The sequence below is a fragment of the Melanaphis sacchari genome, unplaced genomic scaffold (genome assembly GCF_002803265.2).
Source record: "Melanaphis sacchari strain LSU unplaced genomic scaffold, SCAv2.0 Contig8_pilon_pilon, whole genome shotgun sequence".
Taxonomy (NCBI): domain Eukaryota; kingdom Metazoa; phylum Arthropoda; class Insecta; order Hemiptera; family Aphididae; genus Melanaphis; species Melanaphis sacchari.
This window is the reverse complement of record NW_020271635.1, coordinates 6,203,186-6,224,057: the sequence shown is the minus strand read 5'-3', so window position 1 is coordinate 6,224,057 and position 20,872 is coordinate 6,203,186. Positions and strand designations below refer to the sequence as shown.

Below are 20,872 nucleotides of genomic sequence, written 5' to 3'. Positions count from 1 at the left end.
ATAATTTGTACTTTAAGAATTGTTGTATAAAATTAATATAAATGTTTTTTTCAAATTGTTATCATAAAAAAAAAAAATGTAACAGCTTAAGAATTATATTGACAAAATCTATTATGCTAGTATTAAAATAGACTACTATTAAATACTTTGATAATTTTAATTTTTCATGTTTAGAATTACTAATTCTACTAATATAATTATTTAACCATGGTATGTTAAATTTATATGTTTAACATTTGGTTATCAAACTCATTAGTTTATAGAAATTTAATACATTTGAATTCTTTTATACAGATAAAAGAAATACATTTATAATTTTTATATTATACTAATATTTGTAATTTTTCTTGTAGTATAGAAATTGTTGCAGATGCTCCCTCTAAATTATGATTTGTCATCAGAAGATTTTATAACAACTTATATACCACTTTATTTTCTTATTCAACAAATTGTTAATACTACAGAAAAATAGTAAAAAAATTAAACTGTTATAAAAAAAAAATAGATACATTGTTGCAATCATTCAAAAAAATAAATATTTAATGTTCAAATACATAATTTATAAAAATAGATCTTATACAGTATAATACTAATAATTTAGCCAGAATTTCGTTATCTTAACTTTTAAAAATCATTCATTTAATGAACACATTTTCAATTTAATAATCCAATTTCTTTTAAACATTCTTTAGCGGCTTCCATTTTAGCCATTTTTTTTGTTTGACACCTTGACGAACAATACTGCACTCCATTGACAACTACCTATATGAAATAAAAATAGTTAATAAAATATTTTTGTATATATTTGTAATACTTACAGTCATAATAAACGTTTTTCTATGACTAGGACCAGATTCGTCTAGAGTATTAAACTTGGGTATGTCCCATTTACGTTTTGCACAAAATTCATTTAATAATGAAACTGGGTGTTTTCCTACAATAATATATAATTTTTATTAAATAAAGTTGTTACTTTATTGTTTATCATGTTTAGACAATTTACCTTCCAGTGATAACATAGGTGGTACTGCTTTTTTTGAAAATTTCTTTGTACGATTTCCTTGGAGTTCTTCTTCAGTCACCAGTCCTTTAACACAAATAGTTAAATAATATACTTTATACCAACATTGAAAATTTTTTTATACCTCTTTTATCCATTTTGACATCCAATAAAAGAGGTTCTAAAGATCCAGATTGATTCTTTCCAAGACCTTCACCTGGTTTCCATCCCATTTTTTGTAGCAAATGAATCCCAATGCCACTGTTTACAGGAGCAGAATTTTTTAGCTGGTCCTACAATTATAAATTAATTATACTGAGCATTAAATATAGGCATATAATTCAAAATTAACAACCATAAAATATTTGTATAGTTTATTGTATAAATAATAATTATTGTACAGCTGTGTTGTTTTCGGTAAAAAAATATCCGTGTTGAACTTGATGATCATTGAAATCCATATTATGATGATTTTCATTTATTAATTTTATAATACTTACAAAAATACAAGTTAAGTATTTTCAAATGTTTGTTTCCACTTTAAAATAAAATTTAACTAAATACTGTAAATGTATACACTGTTAAATGAATACATTCAAGTATTTATTAAAATTACCAGGGGGCTGCATCAGATATCCCATGAATGTTCCTCAGACGAACCGTCGTTCGATTGTGGTGTTGTTGATATAGCGCTTAAATAAGTTAAACACAAGTAATACTGCCTGTAACAAATTTCCATTTGGCTTTCGTGCACTTAATATGCATGTTTATTTAGCAATGCAGCAATTGCTAGATAAACATACAGCTTAAAAGAAAATGTCTTGATATCATAAAATATGTAAACAATAATTTTATTTAAATGATTCAATCATAGATTGAATAACAACATCAAGACTTTTTCTTAGAAGTTAATTAACTAAATTTATTATTAAATGCACATTAAAATGTATTTTGTTTGAATTGAGTAGGTTCTCAGTAACCAAAATCAACAAAATTATTAAAATGTAATGTAATTTTTTAAGTTATACACAAATTTTGTATTTGTCTTTTACAATAATCATTCTAGTCTTATACTACTTTAAAAGTTAATGTAATATTTCCAAGTGTTTGAAAGCCCAATGAAAATTGTCAATATCGAATTTGAAGAAAATAATATAATATAGTGCAAAAATATATTATACCCACTTTATATTTTAAAAAAAAAAAAATAAAAGGAAAATTGGAGTACAAAGATCCTATACATTTTACCTTTTTCACCCAGGTTTGAAATCCAGCAGAAAGTTCTGCAGGAGTTAATACTTTAGCACCAGTATGACCAGTGAATTGTCCAGTTTCAAATGACAACAAAGAATAATTGCCATGTGTCTAGAATATCAAACATAAATTAATATTTTAGTTTAATGACCATTCAGACAATTAATTTAATATTCTCGTTTACATAAGGTGTGAATGCTGGAGTTTCAACAATAGGAGACACATACTGATAATCCATAGGCACTATAGCATTGGTTGGACTTAAAACAGGTTGAATAATAGGTTCCACCTGAATAAGGCAGTTTATATACATTTTATCATACAATTTTAGTAGTTTGAAAAAATCTTACAGGAACAACTTTTGGAGTCTGTTGAATATTATGCGATTTGTTAGAAAGTTTATTTCCTTCATCAGGTTTAAGTATTTTATTTAATTTTGCAGATTCTTCTGGACCTATGGGCATCCATTCAGTAAGAGCCAAACTATGAGTTTGGCCACTGGATACGGGAAACTGTTGTCTCAATATATCTTGTCCAATAGTTTTTTCTTGAAAGGATTTAATAGGTAATTGTGTTGCATTCTAAAAATATGAATTAAATTATATATTTTTATATATGATGGAATTCTAATAAATTTTTTATTAATTGCGTTGAGATTTATTTACTCTAATATTCATGACTATATTAGGTCTTTCCTTGACTAAAAATGGGTGGTGGAAAGGTTGTTTGAATTCATCATCATCAGAAGAATAAGAAGAATCATCATCATGATCCTTATCCTTTTTTGAAAGTTTACGACAAAAATCTTAAAAAAACAAGCTTTATGATGACATATATAATATTATTATAATATTTCATATGCAAATATTACTCATAATCAATAATAATTTGAATAATATTATAATGTTAACTAAGCTAAAAAAATTAATATTTATGATAATTTTAAGTTTTAATAAAATATTTTTGTACAATTGTACATAAATTATAGTATATTATGTGGAAATAACAAGATAAAATTATGTTAAGTGTTAATTACAAGGTTACATTACTTCAAATGTGCATTACCTGTTAGTTCATCTACAGTTTTAGTGGGTACATTGGCTAAAGTATCTTTTTTTACACTTCCCACTGGTAATACACCCTGTTGTACTAAAGACAAGGCATTTTTACGAGCTATTTTAAATAATTTTTTTTTATCAATTTTTTCACTGAAAAAAAAATCTTGCAACAATTTAAAAAATAAATAACAATTAAAAACTAATATCCTTACCTAGAAGGAGATCTATGTCTAGTCCTAGATGTTTCTCTAGACCTTGATTTTTTTCTTGTTCTATTATAATCTTCTGATCTCTTTGACTTTTTACTATCCCTCGATCTTGAACGCCTAATTAATTTTGGGTATTTATCTGGTGTTATAGATCTTTTATGATGATTGCTTTTTTCTTTTGATTTAATATCACTATCATTATTTTTACACTTAATGTTAGAGTCATTTTGGTTCCTTGAATTAGTCTGATGATTTTTAATGTCATCATGTCTCAAATACCTAAACCAATATTGAACACAATTATTTAAATATGTCAATACTTAATACTTATGAAAGTATCTATAATATTTATATTACATAAAATTGAATTTAAGAAGATAAAAATAAATGAGAATCAAGATTCATCAAAATATGTATAATGAAGAAATAGAATAATTTCTAATTTTAAATATTTAATACTTACTTATCTTTGCTATTTGAACGAGATCGACTATACTTTTTAAGTCGTTTTGGAGTACTTGATCTATTTCTACTTCTTGATCTTTTCTTTTTTTTTGATTTATGCTTTTCTATAAATGTATGTGTTTTAGGTTCAATAAAAGTTTAAATAATATTTCTTAGTTTAAGTTATTTTTATTAACCATTATTATGTATTTATGCAGTAATTAAATGTAATTAATAATATTCACCTTTTTTTTTTCTTTTTTTCTAAATCATGAGATCTACTATTATGTTCACTATTTTTACATTTTACAGTTTTTAACCGTTCTTTTTCCTGGCCTTCAAAAACTAATTCATGGTATAAACGGCTGTCTTTTAAATCTTTAATGATGATTTTTCCATTATTTAATCCTGTGGAATTATGTTCTGAAAGTTTGAAGAATAAATTATGTATATAAAATTATAAACATTTAATTAAATAAATATCACTATTTACTTATTTGATTTGAATTATTTTCTGGTGTTTGTACTTTATTTTTATCTACTGAAATTATATCTGGATGACAGATCTCATTTTCATTGTGTTTAACGTCTTTGATCTCCTCACTTTTTTCATTAGCCGTACTCACAATTGTTTCCATGATCACATCTAATGATACTGACATACCAGATTTGGCTTCTTCTAGTTTATCTTTTTTGAGTTTTAGTTCTATGTAATCTCCAGGTGAATTAGATCTTGAATGTCGTTTTTTTTTTTTGGATTTCTTCGATTTTTTTTTGTGTTTTTTATGTTTTTTTTTTGACTTATCATGTCGTTTGTGTTTGTTAATGGATTCTGGCATCGAATAAGTGGACGTCACTTCTGTATCAGGAACACAAGGAATTTTCTGCTCCAAAGAGTTAAATAACTCTTTAATTATTGTATCTGATGTCTTCTCCATGTAAAATGTATAATATATTAATTTAAATTTTTTTTCTAACTATGAATAGGTAATTAACATGAGATAAGTGAAAACGAACTGTAAGTAAAAACGTAACCATAAAAGTTAAAACGACTCGAATTAGTAAATAGGTAGTTAGTTATTAGATTATTAAATGTTTTGGTATTAATATAAATTGTCAATATTAAAGAATAATATCATAGATATCGTATAAATTAATAAGTAATAACAACAAATAACTTCAAATATATATAGTCCTTCAATAATTAATCTATAATGGTAAATGGGTCATTGCTGGGTGGCTTCGTTATCTGATAATAATAGTATCTAACACGGCTGTAAATAATACTATCTACACCTTAGATCTTAGATGATCAAAGATTTACACACGCCACACGCGTGGGGTAGTTCTTTTCCTTTATACTATAGTTCTGAGTATCACCTTTTGGACCATTTATGTAACTCTAATATGTTGTGCACACTGTAGCGCTTATCAACTGCCGGTATTTGTTTGTTATAATTATTATTAATTATTCTATACTTATTTCCATAGAATAGAACACAACATAAATTATAAACTAGTGAAACGAATAAAACGAATTGTTTGGATTTCCGTCTTCTGGACTGCACAACGTCTACCATGACAAAATAGATCTATTTCGTCATGACGTCTACGACACTAAATGTAACAGTGACTATATTCATAAGTTAATCTATCTCGTTGTTTAGAGTTCTTTTTTAACTTAATTTGAAAGACGTTTTTACTGTTTGTATTTCATCCCGATTTGTCATTAAATATCAATAAATATTAACAATGTCAATGCGTTAAAAAAATAAAAACTGGGAAGTAACAATTATAAAATTATTGATTAGTGCACAATAAATTATTTTCTTTAAAAATACATTGTGTATGTGATAGTGATACAACGAAATTTTAAGTTATTATAGTGACATAGTGAAATAGTTTTTGTGACTTGTGTTGACGACTTATCTAATCACCTAGTGCAATGGGTCGTAGGAAAAGTAAAAGAAAGCCGCCCGCGAAAAGGAAAGCCATAGAGCCTCTAGACACACAGTTTAACTGTCCGTTTTGTAATCACGAAAAATCTTGCGAAGTTAAAATGTAAGTATTACTTATGATAAATTAGATCTAATTTGTCATGGTATTGCTGTCAATTGGTTTTAAGGTGTTATGCCGGAATAAAAAAACCTAACTATTACTATGAATCATGTTATTGCCATGCATATCGTAATTTGATGTTATTTTGAAATCTGTACACGAAACATACAAATTTGTACACAATTTTTTGATTAACAACACACTGTATATACAGGGATAAGAGTCGAAACGTGGGGAAAGTGTATTGTCGTGTTTGCCTAGAATCATTTCAAACAACTACAAGCTTTTTGTCTGAACCAGTTGACATATACAATGATTGGGTTGATGCTTGTGAAGCAGCTAATTGATGCAGGGTGATTACTGAAACAAGAATAAGGTAATTATATTGTAATGCTGTAAACCATTGTTTTTATAATTTATTTTAATATTATAATGTACATTAATATATCAAGAGTCAAGACACACGCATCATCTTATATTTTGTTCTGTATTATTATAGTCCTAATTATCTCATTTAGCTTAAAATAAATTATCTTTTGGCTTGTATTAAATACACGTGAAAAAATAGTTTTGTTTCATCTATTATCCAATTTATTGCTATTGGATTGTTGGTAAAAATATATTTAATGTTCAAGAATATTATAAAAAATACTTATCAAAGTGTACTAATTGCCTTGTCTATATTGTACTTGTTAAAAAATGGCATCAATCATAACCATATTAAAATACTCTTTTTTTTTTTCAGAACAAAAAAAAAAAAAAATGGAAACTAAACCAAAACAATTTTGTATTTTAATATATTTGATCTTGTTTCTTAAAACTATATATTATAATTATTATTGTAATCACCCTACACAATTCATTGAAGTATAAAATATTATAATTTTAAATCCTTACCTTTAATTTTCATTATAAGAGTTATGGTAATATGTATTTTCAATTATTCATAATTTAAAAAAAAAATAAATATATATATATTAATCTATATCTGTAAATTTTTTTCTTTTATTGTTGTATTTTGCTTTTTCTAATATCATACTTAGTAAATGTTATATTCTAAGTTTTTCAAGTACAACCAAGATTATTATTTATATTTTATTATTCTTTTTAACAGACAAATTGTCATATAATTTTGAATAGTGTTAAAATTGGTTTTTTGACAAAAGTATTTGCATATTAAGAAAAAATAAAGTTAAGAAAGACTAATTATTAAAATAATATTTTACAACACAAAGTATGTTAATAAATTAAATATGAGAAGACATTTACATAAAAATTAAATACAATATATTAACTGAACCAGTGGCTGCCCATACACTCTCTTGTCCATTCTGTTTGACACAACCAACACCACGGAAATGAACATCGTGTACATATCATATGCATACAACCTCCTTAAAAATAATGAAGGAAACAATAAACCATATAAAGTACGCAAATAATAATTACCATCTCTTTCAGTGGCTGTACGGCATTTTGGACATGGTTTTGTAGAAACTTTGATCTTAATTTTACTTGCATCATCCCATTTAGACTAAAATATTTATGACAAAATTAATTTTTAATATGTATACCTGAGCTGGAATAAGATGATTAGTTGAGCACAGATATGCATGGTTAAAACAACTTTTTCAAGTGTGACTATTGAATGTTTCTATTAATCAAGAATGCAATCAAAAACAGGCATGAATACACCTACTTAGTCATCTTTTTATTCCAGTTCAGGTAAATATAAGATATTATTAATCAATATTTTATACCTGTGAAACTAATTTAGGGTCGACTGAATAACCACCAGTAATGTCAATCACTAATTGCTCTTCTTTTGGTAGACATTCACCAATATGATAACCTTGGAGACATTTCTTACAAAATACATACTAAAAATTAGAAAATAATTCACTTTAGAATCTTTTCTATTGAAAATTCCAGTAAACAGTATTACCCCACATCCTTTAATGCACGATACTTTGTCACAATCATCATCAACAAGTATACCTGCACCGCAATTAGGTTGAGGACATAACACACCACCATTATTAAGCACATATTCTTCAGTTGCAAACCTTTCATACATTTCAAACTAATAAATGTGTAAAAACTTTGTATAATGTAACTGAATATTTATATTGTATGGATGTTAATGGCTAAACCAGAAATATAATAGGAGTTAATGATTTGTTAATTGTAATTAATTATAAAAGTATATAAAAATAAAATAAGTTATAGATACATGAATGTTTGGACATTATCCAAAAAAAAATTAGCTCTTATATTTCTTGTTTGATTATGGTAGTGATATATCAATCCACATTAAAATTTTATACGCTTAATGATACTTACATGATCTTTGCTTAACACTTTAAAATGATAGGGTTGGTTAATTAAACTGTTTGGGCAACCAGCTGGGCATGGTAATGTGTAACCAAGATTATAATCAAATACAAATCTTCTTTCTCTAATTCGGCTAATTGCATACTCACAAAAACATTCTAAGCATGTTACATGTCCATCATCACATGGATACACAAATACTCTTGATCTATAAAAATATATATTAGGACATTGTTATAGAAACATTAAAATAATATTACCTAACATCAGTACAAGCTAGACATTGGATATCATGTAAATTATTTCTAATTAAATGTAGTGCAACTGCTTCATCATTTTCACCTTTGGTAACATGTTCAGAACATTTGAAATAAAACTCTGACCATCCTACTTCTCCATCCTTAGAAAAATTAACAATTAAAAAATAATAATAAAGCAATAAAATCAAATAAAATTTATAAATACATACTGTACACTGATTTATCTCACAATGTCCAGTAATTCTTTTAGGTTTGAGCACATCATTCCAGTTTTTCGGATCACCATCCACAGTAAATGCACCACTCTTACATTTGAAACATCTCACACGGATTTTGCCAATAGTTATATTAGCACAAGGTGAAGTGCAATAAACATAAAAGTTTACAGCTGCACGTTTTGAGTCATTAAATTCTTCGTCTTCTTCGATACATGTAGATACACGTGGCTTGCGTTTAAATGATCTGTGTCTAGACTTGACGGCATGTAACACAGTCTGTTCTGCAAGATTATATTCTTCCAATAACTCTGAGTCTTGTAATTCTTTACCGGCAAATATGATTATCAACTATGAGAATAACAGCATAATCCATGAGTAGAAGAAAAAAAATAGGATATGTGTAATGCATAAAATATCAATGACTAAGAAGTGAACAAGCAAACCTCTTCAGGAGCCATTCCCAGTTTGGGGGCAACAAATTCTTTGACGTCTCGGACTTCCCATTTCGAATCCAGTCCTACAGGTACAACAGTACCGGTGTTGGTCTTTACGAATATCAATAGCGAATTTGTGAGGCGCCTGGCGAATATCGTGTCTAGAACACGGCGAATGAAATTCAATAACCAATCTAATACATACATCATACACTCGGTTTATGAATGATTAACAAACATTTAAACGTTGTTGATATTTATTATCTTTTAAATTTTAATAATCGCATTTATGTAAATACTAAATAATTAATATCAAAATAGTAAATGACTATTATCGTTATTTGTTACAAATAATACAAATTGCGAATGAATTATTATCAAAATTAACTTTTTAAACGGTCAAACCGCAGGGTCATGTGATAACAGACATGTGCGACAACGTCGGGTCAAAATTGAAATCTCCATCTATTATCCTATGCTTTTCTGTTTTTATTTTTATTTTATTTTACTTAATAATAATAATTTTGTTTTAATGCATTCATTTTCAACATTAAGGGCACGGTTTTGGATAGCAAATTAAACTAGTTGATACTTTTAAGTCGTCAAAATAAAAAAATGACTGTAATTTTCTAAAAAATCGGGAATAATAAAAAAAAATGGAAACTTTAATATTAAAGTGATTTTTGATAAAATTGGTTTTTTTATTTTGTTATAATTTTTAAACGGATATAACAGTAAAAACTTGAAATTTTTTTTAAGTATATGTATTTATTTAATCATGTTTAATGAATAATAAATAGATACATGGAAACATTTTCAAAATATTTTGACTTTTTGAATAATTTTTAAACAATTTAAATTTAAAAAATTTTTTTTAAACAAATGACGATAAAAAATTGATAAATGAGTAAAATTGTTTGAAAATTTAAAACAAGGTTCCTAATAAACTGAAAATTAAAATTTAATTATCAATCTAAAAAACTTAAATCAATTCTAAATTTGCAGTCTAGTGCGTTTGGCGTGTACGTTAAGTAGGAATACCACTTCGACTTTTTGTTCTAAATCCTAATATAGTAGTATATGTAAATCATATTTTTAAAAGAAATTGTGTTGTTATTATATAATATAAATTAAAATAGTTACACTACAAAAAGGTTTTTTGCGTACGCCTATATTATGTTGACTATGAATTAATCTAAATCTCCGAAGCTCAATGGAAACATTTACTGTCCTAATCTACTGGCCAATTTTAATTTCTCTATGCCTAGTCATAGCATTAGACTATCAAATGCTTTTTACGTGCCATTTCAGCTCAAGAATTATAGATTAGTCTGTATGTTCCTATAAATAGATGCATGATATTAGTAAGTAGGTAAGTATAATGTTGATATTTCACTATTTATGACTAATTATAGTTTTATACTTATTTAAATTGTATACTTTATTAATTGTTTAAAAACTATAATCTCATGTAATAATTGTATAGGTACTATTAATTAGTTTATGTTGTAATTGAACAAACCACTCGTCTAAATGGAATAGAATAAAATAAAAACAAATAAATATGAAGTCAAATGTCTATATAGTGAATATAGTTTAAAAAGGCTCTAATATTTTCAAGATTAACATTTTGTCTATATAGAAATTAATGACAAAAATATTTAGCAAAAATCAAGTATAAATTACAACAAAATAATAAATTTTATCTGAAATAAATTAGATCACTAACTTATTTTAAACGTCAATAAATCACTTTTAATGAATCGATAGACGGTATTCGGCACTCGCCCACCTATAGGCTATAGCATCGTTTCTCAACTTTTTTAGTGTCGTGACCCCCAAAATAGGTATAAAATATAGTCAATCACTTCGCGACCCCCCCTCCATCTAGATTAGGTAAAAATTTAAACAGTAAAAATATCCTATCATTAACCAAACGAAATTAACATTTTAAATACCAATTTATAAATACTATATCTAGAACTTAAGCTTATCAAGTTTGAACATTATGTATCGGGTCGTTAGGAATTTCCATTAGTGGAGTAATGCCCGTTTTGTAAAAAATCAGCGTTTTATTATTTTTGACCTGTGCGACCTGGTTGAGAAACGCTGGGCTATAGCACAACATATAATATATAAATATATAATTAAATCTTATTAATAAGGATTTATAATCATTATAAATTTAACCTATAGTTTATAGTACCATATATCATTTAGAAACGATAATGCTTCTTAAAGATCCAGAATATTTTAGGGACATCGTTACTCAAATTCTGTGTTATGTCTGAAAATAGTGTATTGAATATTCGAGTCTTGAATAACAAGCATATATCATTAGCAAGGTATATCATTATTTTTCAACTTTTTTTTTTTTTTAAATATTTTTATTAGAAATAAATAATAATAAAAGTCCATACATCAGGTGCACAATAAGCCTATATGTATACTAAAGGGTCCGGAGTTGATATAAAGGGGTTGATTAAGCAGTCACCCATTAGCGACACTTATATTAAATCATTTTTTTTTTTTTTACTTTTGATAACTTATATTGTAATTAAGTCGAATCTAGAGGATTTTTGAAGTTGAATTTTCGAATAGCTGGTTTGATTTAATTTAGGTTGAAATATTTTTCGGGACTAATGATGGCCGTTGGGAGATGGAAGTTTGATAAGTGTTTTAGTGTTTACCTCGTCTATTTATTCAGTTGTGAATATATCTCATATACATTATAATTATAAAGCTCATATTTTATCAGTAAACATTCGTTATTTAAAAAAAAAAAAATGTTTACCTTTTAAAAAATAATTTTTTTATATAACTTATAAGGTATCTAAAACATATTTGAATTTTTTTATTTTATATTTGGAAATACAATATTTTCCAAACAAATTTCGACTAAACCAATTAATTCTAAATTTAAAATGATAAATGAGTAGTAAATAACTCTAACCTTTAAATTATGCTATTATAATGATTAATAAGGTCCATAATCCCAAACTCGTACGTTAGTGATGTTACATTACATTAAACCTATGCATTATAGACACCGCATTTACAAATATACACGTAGGAGTTACTGTGTTAGGTGATAATAAATAGTTAATAGGCACTAAACTTAAAATATATCAATACTTATATAATATATTATGTATTTATCATTTATGTATAAAAGAGGTCTGAAGTGTTTAACGTTGAATACTGAATAACGAGCGAATAACTTAAGTAAGTAATTACTAATTTCAATATTTTCAAAAACAATTACAAGTTATAATAACTCACCTTGTTGACGTGGTTACACTGTAACCTTGATTTTATCATTGACAACTCGGAAAATTGTTCATAGATAATCGTTTATCACAATCAACAGTGAACAGTGAATATCAACAAAATTGCGGTTTTTTCGTTGCAAAGAATCCACGATTTATAATTTCTATTTGTATATTTTTTATTTTAATGTAGGTTCTGATGCTGCAATGAAAGTTGGTTAATCGGACGTCCGTTATTTTTTTTAATGTTATTTGAAAAAAGAAAAAATGAGCAACCTTTTAGTTTACAGAACGCTGTTAATAAAATTTGTTTTTTCGTCATTACTATTTTTTTTACACTTTCTGTATGCGTTATACGCGTGGCTCATCGACCAGACAATATTTAAACAGCCAGATCCTTGGCACGATCGTTCTAAAAATGGATATAAGAAGTATCGGTTGAAAAAGTTGCCCAAACATCTCGTAGTGTCTGTGTGCCAGGAGGAAGTATTCTATGAATATTTAGCCAAGTTACTGGCCTGGGCGTTGTTCTTAGAAGTACCAGTCATTAGTTTTTACCATAATGAAAACGGTAAAGTATTAAAATTGTACATTTTGAGTTTTTTTTTTTTATACATTATATCATATTAATGAAATTGCCAGTATTATAAATTATTTAAGTATTGGTATCTATTTACTTTTTCATGAATTAAATACATAATAATATTTTGAATATTTTCTTTCTAAAAATATTTGAATACATTTTAGATTCTATTTTACTGTATTAAACTCCTTCAAATATTTTACTTGTTTAGAATTATAAAAATATAAGTATTACTACCAAATTATTTTTTAATTTACATAATATGCCAACCTAACTAATAATTTTGAACAATCTATGTTTTTGAAATGTAAAAAATGTTTATACTATACAATTTATTGATACAATGAAATATATTAATTTAAATTTATTTTAAATAATAAAATTTTCATTAATAAAATATATTTATCTTGATGGTTATTTTAAATTTGAATTTAGGTATAAATAAAAAAATAATAGTTTATAAATATTAGATAATAATGTAAATATAATAACAAACAAGTTTCTATAAAGTAGGTACTACAATTAATAATTATTTTTCAATACTAAATAATTTAAATTTACAATATTGGCACTACTAACATTATCAACAAAAAAAAAATTTTCATTTATAATATAGAATTTATCTATTAATGAATGAAAATCTTGTGTCCACTCTTCAATTCATGTTAGCCTTAGATCTGTCTTTAGTATTGTATATATAGATAAACTTGTGTAACCTACATTTACTATTTATTATGTTATATTATTTCATATTAAAATTTTTGGTTTGTTTGTTTTTTAGGTATATCTTCAGAAGAATTGTTTTTTGCTTTCAGAGATCAGTATAGTAGTTTATTGACAAAAATCAATTGGGGATTAGAATTTAATGATAATATAAAATTTGAATCAAAAAAATGTATTAACGGTAAATATTTCTTAGTTATTTAATAGTGACTTATTAATGTATATTGCATGTCTCATTAGAAGATTAACTGTTATTAAAAAATGGAATTTATTATTCAAACAAAATAGTAAAATTGTATATATTTTTAATGAGCTTTTTTATACTTCAAGGATATAAATGGGAACCAAGAATTGAAGTCAACATACTGACATCTAAACATTCTAAATTACAATTAGTAAATGCTTTGCGAACTGTGTGCAGCACAGAAGAAGAATTCTCAGACACTTTAGTCGAGTTAGCAATCAATAAAACATTCCCCATGGTTGAACCAGATTTGGTTGTAATCTGTGGCAAGTCATGTACAACATTTGGTTTATTACCTTGGCATACTCGTGTCACTGAATTTTTGTGAGTTTAATGTTTAAGTACTAGATTTAACTAACTTGCATGTTGTTGCATATTCACATATTAATTATACTGTTGTTGAATTCTAGAACATTGAAAACACATTATAATGTCACATTTTTAAAGTTTTACAAATTATTGGAACAATACAGCAAAAATGAACAAAGATTTGGAAAATAAAAGCTTTTGTTAGATTTTAATAACTACATTTAAGTGTAAATAATAGTTTATATTGTTTGTCAATTGTTTAAACATTGTTATTAAAAGGATATTTGTTTCCTAATAAATTATTTATTCAAATCAAATCATATTTATGTAAAAAAATATTTTTAGATATCATTGAAATGGTTAGAGTTAAACAAAATACATAAATGTTTATCATAAACTGTACTGAAATAGTCTTATTAATTAATAACATATTAATTCTTATATAAAATATATTATAGTCAATTATTCCAATTCGTCGTTATAGAATTTATAATTCAGGTTAAAAAGATTTGAGAATACAATTTTGCTAGGATTTTACATATCATATTAAGTTATTAAATTTATATTTAATGTTGAGTGTGAGGGGAGTAGAGGTTTTTGAATATTATAAAGGAAAATTAGAAAGTTTTAAAACATTAAAAAATGTTGATCTAGTAAATCATTTTTTATTAAAATCTATAAAAAAAAATTGGAAATTTCTCTTGACCATAAATAGATCATGAGTTTGAATTATAATTAATTAATAAAGAATTAAATTTTATCAAAAATCAATTTAGAAAAAAAATTCTTGTCTTTTCTTATTTTTATCTTAATTAAGTACCAATTAGATTCAGTTGACTATTCAAAATCACCTACAAGTCTAACAATGTTGAAAATTGAAATATTTAGATGACTACTTATCGTGCACACACAAACAAAAATTTTTAAATCAATACATTTATCACTGTTCAAAATCTAAAAAAATGTAATGTAATTAATTAGTTTAAACATAAATAGTAGGAAAAAATGATATCTTTGCTTCTATTATAATATTAACGGAAAGCTCTTCTAGATAACACTTATGTTTGGATTAATAAAGTTTGAAACTAGCTATTACAGAACATACAATTTTGAGTTGAAATTTTGCAGATAAATTATATTTCCAATATAATTGGTTTACCATTTTAGAAATCAATAATTATTAATTGTTTATCAGAAATTCAGAATTAAATAAATAAAATGCTTTTGAAACTGATAAATTTATTTATTTTGGTTATTGTGTATAATTAAATTACCAAACACACAGGTCTTTTGATAATTTATCAAGGAGTATAGTATGTACAATTTATAACATAAAAATGAAAACACTAATTATGCATTATCAATTGATAATCTGATCAGTAGAAAGAATAATAAAATATCTGTAACTACAATTCTCAATTCAAAACAAAAAATACAATTACATTAAAATGTTAAATGTATGATTTAGTAAATACATAATAAGATTTATTATTACTATACTACTGAATACTGATTATTATAAATAAATAATTATAGATTTAATATTTATAAGCATTGTATACATTATGCAATATGTATATACAAAATTAATTTTCATTTAATAATTGAGATTAGAATTTAAGATTCCAATAATTATTTAGTATAGATTACTACACTAAATTAGGCAATTAAAAAGTACATTATTTATGTTACTAGCCATTAGTCAGTTTAATTTATTTAGAACTAACCTAGAATTATTTTAAAAATATAATAAAGGTGTAATGTAAAATCTTAACGAGTAAATTTCAACAATATAATGATTAGAATATTAACCTTTTAAAATAACATTATTTTCTATATCGATGTTTGTTACTTCTTGATTCATTTGAACTAGAAGAACTATTTCGTTTGCTTTTATGCTTTTTGGAATATGAATGACGTGGAAGTGGTGACCGACTTCTTCTCGATCTAAAATGTGGAGATCTTCTATCATAATATCTTGAACGTGATCTACTATTATGTCTTGAACGTGATCTACTATTATGTCTTGAACGTGATCTACTATTTTGTCTTGAACGTGATCTATTTCGCTTTGATATTGAATGAGATCTACTTTTATGCCTAGAACGTGATCTTCGTTTTCTTTTTACGCTAGTTCTAAGAGTTTTTTTGTTTAAGGATTTTGATTTAATTTTGTCATTTTTTTTATAACTATATTTACTATCAGTATTATCGCTTTTTATAGTATCACTACTACTGCTTGATGAACTAGAACTCGATGATCTTTTAGATTTAAATTTCTTTTTCTTTTTTTCATTTTTAATATTAAAATTATCAAGAAATTCTTTTTTTATTTTATCATGTTCTTCGTCTATTTTTTTGCTAGATTCTTCATTTTCATTACATACTGAAAGATTATAGTAAATCATTATTTTAAGATCAATGAATTCAATACTATACACTAAATATTATAGATTAATTAAGAATATACATTTTTAAACATATTAATATTTTTTAAATTTTGTGATATTGATGTAATATATGTTATATAATGGTTGTATTTAAATTAACAATAAAAAAAAAAAAAAAAAAAACCAAATTACCAAATATTAGTAAATTATTTCTAAATCTTATTTATTCTAGTCATTTTTAACTCTGCGATATTGAATACTGAATACTAAACTACAAACTTGTTCATTATATACAACTTTTTTTATTAAACAAATGAAACATAATTTTACCTTTTGTCTGAATGTTTTCGACTACCTGACTACCATTATCATTAATTTCTTCACTCAACTCGATACTATTATCAAATTTAGATCTTACAAGTTTTTCCTTGGCTTCTAATTCATCCAATTCCGTAAGTATTCTTGCTTCAATATTACTGAACTCACGTTGGCGTTTTAATATTCTTTCCTATTATATTATATTATATGTTATCAATTACAAAAAAATGTTTGATTTATGTATGGTAATCAGAAATGAAACAATTTAAAATAAATATAAGTTTATGTATAAATTAAATATATTATTTACTTGAATAGCTGCATCAGAATCTTTTTTTAATTGTTTATAATCAGATATGTGTTGTTCTTCATCACTTTCATCTGAAGATTCAGATTCTGAACCATAAACTCCAAGCCCTTTAGTAAAAGTTTTTATTTATGGTAAGTTAATTGTAAACATCATGTATTTGTAAATGATGTGTATCATAAAAATATTGGTTAAAATTCAAAAAAATATAAATAGGTAGTACAAGTTAACAATACATGTTCATTGATTTTAGTTATAGATGATTATTTATAATTTCAAAGTAAATATATTTTAATTCTGACTCAAATAATAGAATTAGCACATTAATGTACATTATTTTATACATATAATTAGTTATATCAATAACTTACCCAGTTTACTAGCTAATGATGTTTGATTTTGATTTCCTTGAATATCTGTTACAAGGCGTATTATGATTTTGATAATAACATTTAAAAATATATATAAATATAAAATATATATTTATTCATACATTTACTCATGTACTTACGTTATCAAATTGTTTTATACACAGACTATAGAGTTATAATTTTTAATAAATATTACCTGTTTGTAGAGTAGTTTTTAGCACTTCTTTAGCTACACTTAATATCATATCATTAGTAACATCCATTAACAATTTTGTTAGAATTTTTCGTAGACCTAACATCTGAAATAATTTAATTCTAATACAATTACTAATGTAAGTATTTTAATATACAAACATAAGAAACAATGGTAACTTAAAACTATTATTGTTTATTGTAAATACAGGTAAATGTTAAAAACTGTATTACCGTATCTTCCCAGATTTGAGCTTTAGTCTTACGTGGAATAATAGGAGAAGAGTCATTCTTCAAAACCTCAATTTTTTTGAATTCAGTACTATGAATATAATCAGAAGATACATGTTCAATTTCATCATCGACCATTTGAGTTTCTTGATCAAAGCTAATAGGCAACTAAAATCAAAAATTATCAAAACATTTTATAATATTAATAACTTGTAATAAAATCAATATTTTTTTTTTACATACATTGGGCGATTCTTGAGTAATATTTTCATTTATAGAATTAGAATAATCAGATTCATCAAAAGATTGATCTTGTTCAATTTTACGTCGTTTCTCCCTTTCCATTTTTTCTAGTCCTTCACGAATCCAAGCAGGTAATTGCTTTCGTTTTGCAGCATCTTATTATAAATATTATAAGCAAAAAATATTATTTTAATGTAACAAAAAATGATTTTATTTTGTTGCAAATTTAATAATAAAATAATATAAAATCAAGCTTACCAATAAATGATGGATCTTGAGTTTTATTATCTACATTGGAAATCATACTAACTTTATTCCATTGATCAGAATCAGTAGGTGGTGGAATACTAGTATTGGATCCTGCCCAATAATTCTAAAATAATATAAATAAGTAAAAATAATTACAATTATTAAAATATTAAAAACTTACATTATGTGAAAATGGTTTGTTTGGTCCCACCATTGGGAAATATGGAGGTGGTTCACATAATGTAGGAGGTACAAAAGGTGGTCTAAGAGAATTAACAGGCTCAATAGTAGGTGCTTTAATAGAAGAAGCTGTTGAAGATGCCCAATTCCAATTCCATTGTTGTTGTTGCTGCCAAGTCCATGTATTCCAAGCTCTTGGTTTTTCAATATTATTTCCTGGAAAATAAATATTTAAATAAAAACAAATAGTAGGTAAGACAATATTTACATTAGTTAATGGTAAGCTACTAACTTGTAACAGGACTGACAATATTATGATCACCGAGCATTTTATTTGTTACTGGAGCTACGTTTGATGGATTCCGAGGTTCTACATACTGACCAAGTTTGACCAAATTGTGTTCAGAAGTCGGAATCTTTACTTGTTGTCCAGGGGATATAGCAGGCGAAGTTTCTTTCATTTTGATCCATTGTTGAGCCAAACTTGCCCAGTCCACTAAAATATATAAATTTATTTTAAATGTTATGTTTATGACATTGATTACAGTTTGATACATACCTTGATCGTTGTTCATGTTTTTATAAAATGCTGGATCCATCCATTGGTTTCCATAAGCCATGCTTGTTGATGATGGATCCGACCACATCACCTCCACAACTATTAAAAGTGCTCAAGATAATTTTTTTAGGTATAGTTTCAAAATTAATGAATTTATAGTTTGTAAAATATCAAATTGGTGCGCCTGTAGATGTTTTAATGTCAAGTGATATAAGTACTTTAAATATGAACAAGAATTAATAGGATTTTTATTATCTCATACAATAATGAAGTCCAGTTGAAAACAATTTCAATTTTCACTTTACCTACCCAAGTTAAAAATGTATTATTTCAGAACATTAAAAAACGTCAGTGTAAGCAATACATTTCATAAACAATGATGCCTTACGAGTTATGTGGTACAGTAGAGTTCCAAATGTCGTCTTAGAATTAGGTCGGTCGAACTTTGTTCAAGTTTCAATTAATTCGGAAGATACCCACAAGGTAGGCCGTCTGTGTTTAACAATTACTAATTATAACTGGTAATTGCTAGGTAGTTGTAAGCAGCTTGTTATAATTAGTAAGTTATATAAATAATGTGAAATTAAACTCATACTTCATGGATACATAACAAAAAAATATTTAATATTTATATATCTATGGTTGTACTAAGGAATAGATTTAGTTGTACGGAACAATGATAGTATAAATAGTACGATACTACGATAAAATAGATCATAATATCATAGATAAATTGGTCAATAATACAATATCAATTTTATTATGAAACTTCGACAATAAATTATATACTTCAGAACGTGCATTATTATTTATTAGTTATTACTAATTAGAGAAGTTTCGAGTTCGATAAAAAAAACGTCGAAATTTGGTGACATTTGCTTCTGATGTTTCTATACTTCTATAGTCCTATACTCCTATGACATTCGCCCTACCGGCTACCACGGTATAATGATAACGGTCACCTTATTATCATAGAATGTTAGCATATTATCACGGAATAAATTAAATTGTGTAGTATCACTAGTATCTATTCTATTACTCTCCTAATCTTGAGAGTTGAGACCGTCGTCCGTTAAGTAATTACTAATTACATAATTACTAATTAGTAATTGTCTAATTACTCTATGGCCTAACGCCTGAGGGCTAAGACCGGCGTGCTCTGGAGTCTGGATCATCAGAAATTATCTATGTCGACTATATCTATGATCTGGATAACGTTATTTTTAAATACTGATTTCACCCTCTAATCATTAAATAAATATTTATTCTCAAATCGTGTATCGTATTATCCAGTATCTACCAAAGAACTGAAAGAACTATTTCAACAGATCTTCAGCAATCGCTAACCAGTTTTCGGCGTTACACCTTTACTTCTTTAACAAATGTCGGTGCTGAATAGTGAATAGTAAATCAAGTGTCAACTTGTTACCTTTGC

The 20,872-nt window shown here is 25.7% G+C and overlaps 5 protein-coding genes across 7 annotated transcripts; 2 read left to right on the top strand and 3 right to left on the bottom strand.

The window, feature by feature from the left end:
• Positions 1-607: 607 nt before the first annotated feature.
• On the bottom strand, positions 608-5,270 carry LOC112602534 (peptidyl-prolyl cis-trans isomerase G). Of its 2 annotated transcripts, XM_025350652.1 has the most exons (13): positions 4,459-5,270; positions 4,214-4,388; positions 3,985-4,092; positions 3,525-3,800; positions 3,320-3,462; positions 2,920-3,059; positions 2,605-2,835; positions 2,439-2,543; positions 2,249-2,365; positions 1,146-1,293; positions 1,004-1,087; positions 819-934; positions 608-762 (listed from the first exon to the last, which is right to left on the bottom strand). In XM_025350652.1, the coding sequence occupies exons 1-13, from the start codon at positions 4,901-4,903 to the stop codon at positions 655-657; spliced, it is 2,196 nt and encodes a 731-aa protein (XP_025206437.1). In that variant the 5' UTR covers positions 4,904-5,270; the 3' UTR covers positions 608-654. The 2 variants fall into 2 exon arrangements, with proteins under 2 accessions (XP_025206437.1, XP_025206438.1); XM_025350653.1 differs by lacking the exons at positions 608-762; positions 819-934; positions 1,004-1,087 and adding an exon at positions 1,617-1,722 and having other exon boundaries at positions 1,201-1,293.
• A 192-nt stretch (positions 5,271-5,462) lies between these two features.
• On the top strand, positions 5,463-6,399 carry LOC112602535 (transcription elongation factor 1 homolog). The gene is made up of 2 exons (XM_025350654.1): positions 5,463-6,026; positions 6,238-6,399. The coding sequence occupies exons 1-2, from the start codon at positions 5,911-5,913 to the stop codon at positions 6,368-6,370; spliced, it is 249 nt and encodes an 82-aa protein (XP_025206439.1). The 5' UTR covers positions 5,463-5,910; the 3' UTR covers positions 6,371-6,399.
• An 842-nt stretch (positions 6,400-7,241) lies between these two features.
• On the bottom strand, positions 7,242-9,572 carry LOC112602604 (E3 ubiquitin-protein ligase parkin). Of its 2 annotated transcripts, XM_025350771.1 has the most exons (8): positions 9,279-9,572; positions 8,827-9,183; positions 8,618-8,757; positions 8,367-8,565; positions 7,969-8,106; positions 7,784-7,903; positions 7,473-7,557; positions 7,242-7,417 (listed from the first exon to the last, which is right to left on the bottom strand). In XM_025350771.1, exons 1-8 carry the CDS (start codon positions 9,477-9,479, stop codon positions 7,314-7,316), a joined length of 1,344 nt encoding a protein of 447 aa, XP_025206556.1. In that variant the 5' UTR covers positions 9,480-9,572; the 3' UTR covers positions 7,242-7,313. The 2 variants fall into 2 exon arrangements, with proteins under 2 accessions (XP_025206556.1, XP_025206555.1); XM_025350770.1 differs by having other exon boundaries at positions 8,618-9,183.
• Positions 9,573-12,384: 2,812 nt separating this feature from the next.
• Positions 12,385-14,638, top strand: LOC112602656 (dehydrodolichyl diphosphate synthase complex subunit nus1). The gene is made up of 5 exons (XM_025350849.1): positions 12,385-12,494; positions 12,732-13,109; positions 13,903-14,025; positions 14,175-14,412; positions 14,499-14,638. The coding sequence occupies exons 2-5, from the start codon at positions 12,806-12,808 to the stop codon at positions 14,587-14,589; spliced, it is 756 nt and encodes a 251-aa protein (XP_025206634.1). The 5' UTR covers positions 12,385-12,494; positions 12,732-12,805; the 3' UTR covers positions 14,590-14,638.
• Positions 14,639-16,056: 1,418 nt separating this feature from the next.
• LOC112602704 (arginine/serine-rich protein PNISR-like) lies at positions 16,057-20,208 on the bottom strand. Its single transcript, XM_025350919.1, has 12 exons — positions 19,826-20,208; positions 19,438-19,536; positions 19,171-19,374; positions 18,880-19,094; positions 18,708-18,822; positions 18,450-18,604; positions 18,210-18,374; positions 17,980-18,082; positions 17,784-17,828; positions 17,416-17,522; positions 17,118-17,295; positions 16,057-16,783 (listed from the first exon to the last, which is right to left on the bottom strand). Exons 2-12 carry the CDS (start codon positions 19,523-19,525, stop codon positions 16,224-16,226), a joined length of 1,935 nt encoding a protein of 644 aa, XP_025206704.1. The 5' UTR covers positions 19,526-19,536; positions 19,826-20,208; the 3' UTR covers positions 16,057-16,223.
• Positions 20,209-20,872: the final 664 nt, after the last annotated feature.